We start from the raw sequence: 11611 nt of genomic DNA on the forward strand, positions 1-11611 counted from the left end.
TACTTATTTTACACATACATAATGTATATGTATATAACTATATATATATATTTTATTGAAAAGTCTAAAGAAAACCTATAGCTTTGTCATTAAGCTGGACTTATGATCTCTCCACAAAAATAAAGCCGTGGTGCAGGATCAAATGTGCGGCTCCCATTTTGTGGCTTCTCTGCATCCGCATCTCAGCCTCTATTACACCAATTTGATCAGGTTACTATAATTTATCCTTCTGCACTACCGGTGTTACATCCAAAATGGTGAACCACATACACGCTCGGCCGTGTTGTGTGTCAGCCAGCAGTCTGTCCCTAAAAGCCCTCCCCGGTGCGCTGTTGCTGTGCAGCTCTGCCAGCTCGTCAGCTGATCCCTGTTGTTCGCTTATCGCAGCTGTTGGAGTGTCCGCCCCTATAGTAGTACTTCTCTTTATTTACTATAGGTCTATGGGTCTTAGCTGACAATGCAATACTGATGTGGATTATGGTTATAAAGTGACTACTAGTGCTATATAACCAGGCTACCTGTTTTCATCTCAAATAGATCAATGCTTTTATTGATCATTATAGGGCCTCTTTACACAAAGCAGGCTAATTTAATGAGTCATATTAGTGGGGAAGATTTTTACGATTAATACTGTATTTTTTCCGAGGGACTTGGGGTTGCTTTAACTATACTGCAGTTTTTGTCATATCTTATTTGTCATTGTTTTGTTGTAATTCCTCTTAAAGGCATTTAATCACATTTAACGTCACGTGTGCGTTTTCTTGGCGGTGTATTTGTGCGCTAAATAGTCCTTTGTTTACATGCAGTCCCCAGTCTCTGCGGAAGGAGGCTTTTGGTAGTGCAGTGTGTGACTCCTACCAGCTGTTTCCCGCCTTGAAAGCCATCCGATCAGCTGCATACACACACGATCATGCAGAGGGAGAATGCAAAGGGGGAGGGAGGGAGAAAGAGAGAGAGAGGTAGAGCGCCACACACAACGAGGGAACCCCATCAGCTGGAAGTCGAGTAACATTACAACTCTCAGCAGCCTGGAACTACTACATTACACAGACGGGGGATCATAATTTCTTTGGGGATTTAACCCGTGTCGGATCACGGGATTTTTGCTCACGACCGCCATAATTTTTCTTTTATCCTGCGGAGAGTGTTTTCTGTTTTTTTTTTTTTTTTTTTAAGGTGAACCAAACTGGCGAGAGGCAAGCATGGAGTATTTCATGGTGCCAGCTCAGAAGGTGCCCTCTTTGCAACATTTCAGGAAAACGGAGAAAGAAGTGATTGGAGGTCTTTGTAGGTGTGTATACCTGCGCTTCATCCAGCACGCTGTGTATTATTATAAGTCATCTGTTTGGAGTACACGCACTTAGCGACGGCGCTGAGGCAACATGCTTGATCCGATGTGTTATTGTGTACACGACCCACTCGCGGGGAGCTGCGGGCATTAATGATCATTAAACACTGAAATTATATTGCGATTGAGCAGGCGGGGGATCCGACTCTAACTAAAGCATCCCCCTTTTATCTTATTTCGCACATTTGGCTGAGAAATCGATGATTTTTGTGGCTAACAAACACAAACCACGTGGTTCTGTGCACACCACGCTGCTACTCCGCTCCAGAGCGCATCCCTGCTCTATTTATCTTCAAATTATTCCCCAGTGTCACCCATACGTGATTTGGTTTGCTTAAGAAAGGTGGAGGTTGTACAAGTGAGTGGCATACGGTGTGAAAGGGTCTATTTTTGCCGCACACATCGCGGGGGTTGCCGATTTCGCTCAGAGCGATCCGAAGTTATTGTGGGTAGTGCGGCCATGCTTGTGGCTTGTGCTAAAAGTGATGATGGGCTCTGGCGTTTGTTTCCTGTTTGTGGCACCCCGCGTATGTCCACTCCTAACGTGAAAATGTACAGCTGCTCTCAAAATCGTCCCTATTCAGTATGGCGACAGTTTTGCTGGTGTTTGTGTGCGTCTTGTCGGCGCGATCGAGTCGCCTCCACTGCGTCTTTTCATCCCGCACCTCTGCCATGCTGCCTGCCGCATTGTTGTAATGGCGGAGGACACGAAAAGTCTGCTTGGAGCACGGAGGTGGTGACGGGCGCTACGCCAACACAAGGCGCTGATTTGGGCTGCTAAACACATTTGCTTAGGTAAAAAGACATTTGGCTTTCGCTTGAAGGAAAGAAAATTTAAAGTGGTGTTTTTAAAAAGGGGGGTGTGTATATCACGGAAGGCCCGTCGATACGTCCGCAACCCTGTTTGAAGAGGGAGGCGGAGGGATATGCTGCTGTTGCTACTGGTAGTGACGCGAGCAATCTGGGAAATGTAGTCCCTTTTTTGCGATTTTTTTAAAAGTGGCATCTGGCATTTTTTTAAAGTAAATCTACAAAAAAATTAAGACTGACTAAAAATTTTTATTGAACTTAAAACTAACAGAAAATAGCATTTGCTCCATTTTACTCACTGGCGCCATTAATAAAAATGAGCCAGTGTAAGTCTCTTTCTGTAACTCTCAAAGCTTTATTTTTTTATGTTAATATTACATTGCCTAATGGATGAATATAAATATAATTAAATTGCTTGCATTTTAATTTCAGCCCTATAACTGATTGTTTGTTATTCTTATATGCAACTATTGTATATTTTTCCATTAATATACTGATTTGTCATTTAGACTATACAATGTCAGAAAATGCCCTTTTGTTTCTCGTGACATCTCCAAATGCCTTGTTTTGCCACACCAGCAGTCCAAAACACACACATTAATGCAACATGTCAGCCTATTTGAGAAGCTGTAACTATTACGATTTTTATTTTTGATTTAAAAAATGATCTATATAACTGTGGAATCATTTTATGCTTTGATGCATTGAGTGACTGGTCAGTTGTGTACTTTAAGTGTTGTTTCTAGCTTTAACTTGCTCTCAATTGGACCCAGGCTGTACTTCTGTAGTGGCTTGTTTTAGTGCGATATGGTGAGGTCCAGACCCAGTTGGTCATGTTTTGGCAGTGGATGTGTTTGCTGGATGTGCTGCTGCAGTGTGTGTCTTTTCTGTGATTGTGTGTGTCTGCACACATACACACTCCTTTTCTCATCTGTGTCTGCACAATTGTTCCCAGTGTTTGCACTGAGGCAGCTGAGTCAGTACAGATAAGAGCTTGGCTAGAGAGGGATACTGAGCTTGGTACAAAGGATATTAGAGGAAGTTTGCTCAGAATTTCCCCTCAACTGAATTATAACATATTGCATATAGTGGTTTTTCTCTAGTTTTAGAGGGGGAGCATTTACAGACTCTGTGCTGCTCAAATTACTCAGAAATAGTCAAGTAGCATTAGCAGCAAAGCGTCCACTAGAAAGATACCTTTTTACCACAGGTGGTACTTGTAAGGTGGCTTTTGAAATGTGGATATGCTGTTGTTGACATGAGGATACTTGCACATGCCCCAAAAGTTTTTAAAGCAAGAGCTGTGATTGAAAAACAGACAAAATCCTGTCCAAACTCACATTCTGTGTCTGCTGAACAAGGTGGAATCAAGCCAAAATGGGCTTGAAGTCTTTTAAAAGTCTTTTAAAATTTCCCCTACCTCTGCAGGATGCAGAACTTATAATGCTGGTTTTATGCTCTGTTAGTTGTGTCCAGCCATGTAGACAGTTTAATTTTAATATGTAGAGGTTGAGTACAGTTAAAATGAATAGCAACCACACAACACAGAATGGTGTCTTGGTTACCTCATTCTGATATCACCAGTGGTTTTTGATGGACAGAATACATTTTGACTAAGTGAGAATTAAGATAATTCTGAGAAATGAAGGAAAGTACTAACTGAAGTAGCAGTAAAAAGGCTGATGGAGGGTAATTCAGGCTCATCTAAAAAAAAAAAAAAAAAAGAATACATGAAAACATGCAATTATCCAAAAATATTCAACAAAAGGGATTGGTTGAATAGTATCTGAGGATGCATTTCTCCTAATACCTTTCTATATATTTATATATACACAGTATCTCACAAAAGTGAGTACACCCCTCACATTTTTGTCAATAATTTATATCTTTTCATGTGTCAACAATGAAGAAATGACACTTTGCTACAATGTAAAGTAGTGAGTGTACAGCTTGTATAACAGTGTCAATTTGCTGTCCCCTCAAAATAACTCAACACACAGCCATTAATGTCTAAACTGCTGGCAACAAAAGTGAGTACACCCCTAAGTGAAAATGTCCAAACTGGGCCCAATTAGCCATTTTCCCTCCAAGGTGTCATGTGACTCGTTAGTGTTACAAGGTCTCAGGTGTGAATGGGGAGCAGGTGTGTTAAATTTGGTGTTATTGCTCTCAGTCTCTCATACTGGTCACTGGAAGTTCAACATGGCACCTCATGGCAAAGAACTCTCAGAGGAGCTGAAAAAAAAGAATTGTTGCTCTACATAAAGACGCCTAGGCTATAAGAAGATTGCCAAGACCCAGAAACTGAGCTGCAGCATGGTGGCCAAGACCATACAGCGGTTTAACAGGACAGTTTTGTTGCCAGCGGTTTAGACATTAATGGCTGTGTGTTGAGTTATTTTGAGGGGACAGCAAATTTACACTGTTATACAAGCTGTATACTCGCTACTTTACATTGTAGCAAAGTGTCATTTCTTCAGTGTTGTCACATGAAAAGATATAAATTATTGACAAAAATGTGAGGGGTGTACTCACTTCTGTGAGATACTGTGTATATATAAATATATTCTGTAGCAGTATCTAAACTCAGTTTTTACCATTATCCTGTGTGGTTCTAATGTATGCAACAAGTTAGGGTTTCTCTGCTCAGTGTATGCGGCATTGGTAATATTTTAGGTTTTATTTTATTTTAAGATTAATTTGTAGGAACGTATTGTTCATTATGTCTATTGACTTGTGGAAATTTCTAGTGTAAGTGTGTTTATGTTCAACATGGTCTTATTTTCTTGCTTTGTCCAAGTAACTCACTTACCTTCATTCTTCCTTTTCCCCCAGTCTGGCCAACATTCCTTTGACCCCAGAAACAGCCCGTGACCAAGAGAGGCGAATTCGCAGAGAGATTGCCAACAGCAACGAGCGTCGGCGTATGCAGAGCATCAATGCTGGATTCCAGTCACTTAAAACTCTCATCCCACACAGCGATGGAGAGAAGCTCAGCAAGGTGGGTCATAAACAGCAATGATGTGTGGAGATTTGAACTGGATGAGGAGTTTGCTGCAGCTGTTAATGACCTTAACTTACCTTTGTGACAGATGTGTAACAAAATTATTCTTCTCTTTTTTTCCCCAGGCTGCCATTCTGCAACAGACAGCAGAGTATATTTTTAATTTGGAGCAGGAGAAGACACGGCTATTGCAGCAGAACAGTCAATTCAAACGAATCATACAAGTAAAGCATCACTGTGCCAAATCCCACTGTTACCAAAGCCATCAGCAGGCTGCTCTGTATGAAACAGATTCTAATTTGTTTTTGCTCTCCCTAGGAGTTGAGTGGTTCCTCTCCGAAGAGGAGGCGTGCTGAGGAGAAAGATGAAGGGATTGGCTCACCAGACATTCTGGAGGAGGAGAAGACTGAAGACTTGAGGAGGGAGATGATCGAGCTGAGACAACAACTGGAGAAAGAGCGGTCAGTCAGGATGATGCTGGAAGATCAGGTGAGGGAGCAGTTAAAACATGTAACACAATTCTACCAAGTTCTAAAGTCTAAAACCCTGTCTGGATAAACCCAGTGTTTAATATTGCTTTGACGTGCAGTTGATGCTTTAATCTCCTGCTGTTTGTCAGATGCGTTCCCTGGATGCTCAATTGTATCCAGAGAAACTGAAGGCAATCGCCCAGCACATCCAGGATCAACAGGCCCAAACACAGAACCTTGTTCGTCTGCAGCAGAACAAGCAGCTGGAGAGGGACCTTTCTCCGGCTCACAGCCCACAGGTTGGAAACATATGAGCCTGCTTGACATGTAAACAGTGAAGTTCTTTTGAGAATTGTGCTTGTGCTGATAATTTTTTTTTCTGTAACTGGTCAGTCCAGTATATGTGCTAACTTAGAGCTTTTTACATAGAGTTATGAAGATATCTCTAAGACAAAACAGGCAGTTGTCAAATGTAGATTTAAAGGTTTCCCAATTAATGTCTCATGCCTCTTTGATCTTATTTTCAATTTCCCATATTTTCAAATGGTCACATGGCATAAACTGTTGTAATCCACTGGCAGACAGGCCAGTTTTGCTCAGGCTATTTTGAAAACCAGCGTTTATTTTGGGCTCATTAGTCTAACTTCATCAGGAAGTTGGCACCAAATTCTCATCCACCCCGCTCTGTAGCTTTAAAGATTTAGAACTTTGAGTCAATCATGTTGAAGCATATTGCATTATAAAACATATGCAAATCTGACTAATCACAGTGTGCTGTAGATTTCACACTGACATAGTCACATGTAATAGTCCCCTTCATGTCCGGAGTTAGAGCTGTCAACAACTAAGACACATTTACAGTGTGTTAAATGAGCAGCTCTCACATCATTGTGCTGTGCCTGTCCCCTGCCTTGACAGCCACAGTATTCTGTTTCTGCAGGCCAGCCCAAACTGAACATGATGCCAAATCAATCGCTGGGTGCTGTCTGCCCATCTACTGCTAGTGACAGCCGGGTGCTGGTAGTGGAAGATGATAGATACGCTTTGGTTTAGCTATGTGAGACTTTGAGACTCCCAAAGTAAACTGAGTTAAATGACCTCAAATTATTATCTCTAATGTATTTCACAAACAATAAATTACTGGAAATAAATAAAAGTGCTGTAAATCATATTTTAACTTTGCCAAACTATTAAACAAATACTAAGTGTAAAAAATGCTTCTTTCATCCAGGTGTTGGCCCCAGCTACCCCTCCTGCACCGACACACCATGCCACGGTTATTGTGCCTGCACCTGTCCAAACTCCCCAGCCCCACCATGTCACCGTGGTAACCATGGGCCCAGCATCAGTTATTAATACAGTGTCCACATCTCGACAGAACCTGGACACTATCGTTCAAGTAAGACAAATTTAATAGTTCCTTTTTTGGGAGGGAAAATCCTGCATGGGGACTTTGAAAAATCTTCTCAGATCTGAAAACTAGAGGGTGCTATTGTCACTCACTTCTGATCTCTGGCCGCCTTCTTCCCCATTTCTCCAGGCAATCCAGCACATTGAGGGCACCCAGGGGAAGAGTTGTGAGGAAGAGCAGCGTAGGGCGGTCATTGTCACTTCAGGTCGAGTTCTGTCCGATACAGCAGGCTCAGACACAGCCTCGAACAGCGACGGACCTGACGACTGTTCACTGCCCTGAGTTCATCCCTGAAGTCTCGCACACAGTATACACTTACATACAGGCACATGCATATACACAAAAAGCCCAGTCAGACCATGGCTATGGGAGGCTATAAACCCACAGCACTCTTGTTCAGTGGACATTACTAGGGCTGATAGATTGAAGCACTCGTCTTTTGTTTTCCTTTTGTAACACACACACTCTCTTACATGTTGTACCGTGGATAGACAGCCCGAATATGTTTACACTTAGACACTCATTCATGCAGCCTCTCCTGCATCTTTTCTCTCTTGCTTATATCTAACCCCCTGCTATCTTACTCTCACACTCAAACTTGTCTGCTTATGAATCTGTAGAAACATTATTAGAATGACTACTTCACTGACTGATAAATAAACGCTCTCTCATACTGGATGCAAGAATTTCAAATTTTGGAAAAAAAATATCTCCATTAACCACTGGGACTGTTCTGTTTACTTGTCCTTGAAGCCATGTGACTGATCTGCGAAACAGGAGACAAAGTCAATGAAGATCCCACCAATGTGGCATCATCACCCTACACCAGAGCGTTTTCGTTTTGTTTGTTAAACCACCTTCTCTCTTGATCTATCTGAGCTGTTTGGACAGATGCTGAGCTTATAAGGCTGTCTCAAAGGTTCCACCTTTTAGGTTGTGAAGTCCACTTTTTTAAATGTTTTGTGTCTCCAAGTCTCCCTCAGCCCATGAGTTGAAGTGATTGTACTGGAAAAAGGCAAAAAAGGACCATGGAATTTGAAAGCCGTTTTCACATCTGACTGGTGCTCACAGGAAATGAAATGAAGCTTGGGAGGAGAGAGTGCACTTACTGGTTCACAGCTCGATTCATTTTTTTTTTGTTTGTTTGTTTCCATTTTTACTGGGCTGGGTTCCCAGTAGTCCTTACATATGTATTTTGGCATATTATTTTTACTCATGACCAGATTTAAAAAAAAAAAAAAAAAAAAGTGCTTTGACATTTCTTGGCACATTCCCGTCTTGAAGATAAAATCAACTGGCTTGTTAGATAAGCTAATCTGTGGGCAATTTCCAACAGTGTGCATGTGTATCCTTCAGCGTTTTGAATCAGCAGGGTGTTAGAGGTGCCCCAGACTCTGGTAGTCTGCAACAGCACTGCTGTTGCCTTGAAGTTAAGGCACATGTGTATGTGTGCACAACTCTCACACATACAAACACAACTGACATACAATCACTTGTATTCTTAATCTTAAGGGCTGCTTTTGTTTAGCCCTTAACAGTTTGATTTCTCGTCCAAATGTTAGGACATCTATCAAAGCAGAGTATGCTACAAATGAGGAAAATACCCAGTGAAATTGTTTGAATGTGTCATGGAATTGACTGGGTAGACCATACATGCTCTATGCATTTCCTTACATAGATCATTTGTCCTTTTGCTCTTTTTTTTTTTTGTCTAGTGTACCATATTTACATGTTTCAGCTTAGATCTTAATCTTAAATGTGTTATTATACCAGGAACTGTTAAGCAGATTGACATTATGATACGTAGCTGAGAGAGGCAGCAGCTTGCCTTACTAATAGCCTGTGGGTGCAGGGAGGCACTGTGAAGCCAGCCTTAACACAGCCCTGGTGTCTGAGACATACCTGAACACTTGATCTGGGCTGTTTGGTGGCCACTGGAATTCTGGTTTTCACCTCAACTTCCAAACAGGCCTATAAACACCTGGGGTGTGTTAGAATATATCTATATATTATCAGTTGTTTTGTTTAATTCACTTGTTTCTTTTGTGTTTGCCTCAAAAGCAGGTTGCTGGTGTGCTAATTACATTCAAATGCTCCTGATCGTTTTTCACTCCTTAAGAATTCAAAATACATGTAGATTTGCAGCTGCTTTGCCCCTTTGTGTGCACTATTATCAGATGTGTGGGGAAAATCCACAATGAAATGATGACATTCCATAAGATTTTACTAATTTTTCCTGTCAGGTTACTTATAAAATGTTAAACCTGACATTTACAGTTGCATTTATGACACATCACTGCTAGTTTAAATTTGCATTTAGTGATGAACTCATTGTTAGCCTCCCTGTATCAATGAATAGCTAGAGCTTTTAACTGCTGGACAGATTGTGTTCAACTGAGCACACTACATCTATCATGATTTTTGTCATGGAATTGCCCTTTAAGAAAATACTGATGTCAGCTGCTTTGTGACACGTTTGTCAAATTGAATTGTGGGACATTTTCCCAGTACTTATCATTATAGGAAGGGGTTTCCTGGATATTGAAAATGTGCTCTTTGTGCTCTGCTTTTTGTAGAGCCTTGGCTTTTTCCTCAAAGTATCTGCATTTGATAGTTTTTCTGCTAAATCCCAGAACGGTTTCATTTGCATATGTGTTTTACATTCTGTCCTGTGTGTTGGGAAACGTTACATGGACATATCATTGCCAGATGAGTAGGGTGTGCCTGGGGATCACTAAATGGGTCAAGATTACAAAGCACTTACTGTAGTATACTGGAGTCCGCCTCATTCTTTTGTACAAATGGGCATCTCCTCAGCTGAAGCTCTTGAGGTTATGAGTAAAAACCGCACAGCTGTGTATCCCCATTTTATTCCATGTACTGTTCTCCGACATCTTGTCCCATTTTTATTTTTTTGCAACCTTTTATGCTGTCTTTGTTCATCTATTGTCAATGTCACTCGTCTCCATTCACATTTTTCAGTTCGCTCCTCTCCGTCTGCTTTTCTTTGTTCTCTGTTCCTTTTTTGTTAGACCTGTTGGTGCATATGGTCATCAAGAAGCTATTTTTTTTTTTTTTTTTTTAATGAGAAATGTTTTGGGGATAAAGAGGCTTGTGCCTTTGTAAAGACAGAATAATAAAAGTTTGTACTTTGTTTTTTACACATTGGCTCTTGTTGATGTCTCTTTTTTTCTGTTTAATTGTCTGTTCTGACCTAGTGTGCTTTTATAGCAGTAATGACATAACCAGCTGAATTTGTCTTTGTACAGTACTGGCCGTCTGTCAATCAAGCAGTACAGTTGATGCACAAGTGTTTATTCCCGATTGGTGGATGAGATTTTAAGCCCCCCCCCCCAGCTCATTGCTAAATTAAGATCAAGCACCTTCCCCGTGACAGTTGAATGTAGACCCAGACCAGTAGATGGCATCTCTTATTGTCATTCTGACAAACATCTCATGCATTCATTCAGAAATATCTGGTTCTGATATCTGGGAGTCCTGACAGGCCTATTTGTCATCTAAAATTAATGAAGAATTAATATTCCCCAGAATTAATAAAAGCTCTTTAAATGCGTGGGTTTCCTACACAAATCATCAGGCCTCTCAATACCACATCCTACCACCAGTGCAGTTACTCAAGATTAGGGCAGTTTTACAGACCAACATGTTGTACTACTGTACTGTCTGGATACGCTTCCCTTCCAATTCATATGGGCTGGACATGCTCGAGTAAGAACCTTCTGCCTGAGTAAGAAATTCCTGCCATATTTGGGGATTAATTTACAGTTGAGATGTTGATTCCTGAGGAACTGTGAGATTATCACACCACAGCATGTCTGCTCGGGTGTGATAAAGCAATAATCTGCCTTGCATTTAGCTGTGTAAGGGATAGACTCAGGAGTCTTTATGTTCCAAGCATATCCTCTCCTCAGCGCTCATCCTCTCCTCTCTCACACTCTTATGATTGTAACTTGGCCAACATGGCAGCTGAGTGAACACTGTATCTTCCTTACTAGAATAGGAGTTTGTCAGCTCCCTCAAATGACAGGCTCTTGTGAATGTTTAAGTATATTTACTGCTTTGGTAAAAGGCTATAAACTAAAGCGTATCTATCATTGGATCATCATTCTTTGTTGTGAAAAAACAATTTATTAAAAAATTAATTTTTTTTTAATTAGAAAAAAAATTGTGCAAAGGTCAAAGGCACGAGGTAATTAGATTACCTTAGCATAAAGACTGGAAGCAATTGAAACAACTAGCTTGGCTATCTCTAAAGTAAACTGCCTATGCCAACACCTCTTAAGTTCACAAATTCACTTCTTATGTGATTAATTGGTACATATCTGTTTGAGGCCCATATTTTTATATATTTCCTATATTTTTGAACTTTTCCTAAAATACAACTTCCCTCAGATTTGGACTGATCATATCAAACCAATATAAAAATCTGTTTACTTTTAAAGCAGTGAAAAGTTTTATTGCTAGAATTTTTCTTTAATGTAAAATGATCAACAATGAAAGTGATTCAGCATTAATAGACAGGGACAGGTCTTGGTGCACTGATGCCG

General features: G+C 40.7%; 1 protein-coding gene across 1 annotated transcript; it reads left to right on the forward strand.

The window, feature by feature from the left end:
• Nucleotides 1-959: 959 nt before the first annotated feature.
• On the forward strand, nt 960-10208 carry tfap4 (transcription factor AP-4 (activating enhancer binding protein 4)). Its single transcript, XM_026325847.1, has 7 exons — nt 960-1291; nt 4994-5159; nt 5288-5386; nt 5481-5651; nt 5782-5931; nt 6864-7031; nt 7173-10208. The coding sequence occupies exons 1-7, from the start codon at nt 1203-1205 to the stop codon at nt 7323-7325; spliced, it is 996 nt and encodes a 331-aa protein (XP_026181632.1). The 5' UTR covers nt 960-1202; the 3' UTR covers nt 7326-10208.
• Nucleotides 10209-11611: the final 1403 nt, after the last annotated feature.

Source organism: Mastacembelus armatus, chromosome 8, assembly GCF_900324485.2.
Source record: "Mastacembelus armatus chromosome 8, fMasArm1.2, whole genome shotgun sequence".
NCBI lineage: Eukaryota > Metazoa > Chordata > Actinopteri > Synbranchiformes > Mastacembelidae > Mastacembelus > Mastacembelus armatus.

Excerpts from the sequence above, each read along its gene's own strand:
- tfap4 (XM_026325847.1), top strand. The coding sequence starts at position 1,203 with ATGGAGTATTTCATGGTGCCAGCTCAGAAGGTGCCCTCTTTGCAACAT. Across the intron at positions 1,292-4,993 it reads GTGATTGGAGGTCTTTGTAG|TCTGGCCAACATTCCTTTGA; the intron begins GTGTGTATACCT and ends CTTTTCCCCCAG. Across the intron at positions 5,160-5,287 it reads ATGGAGAGAAGCTCAGCAAG|GCTGCCATTCTGCAACAGAC; the intron begins GTGGGTCATAAA and ends TTTTTTCCCCAG.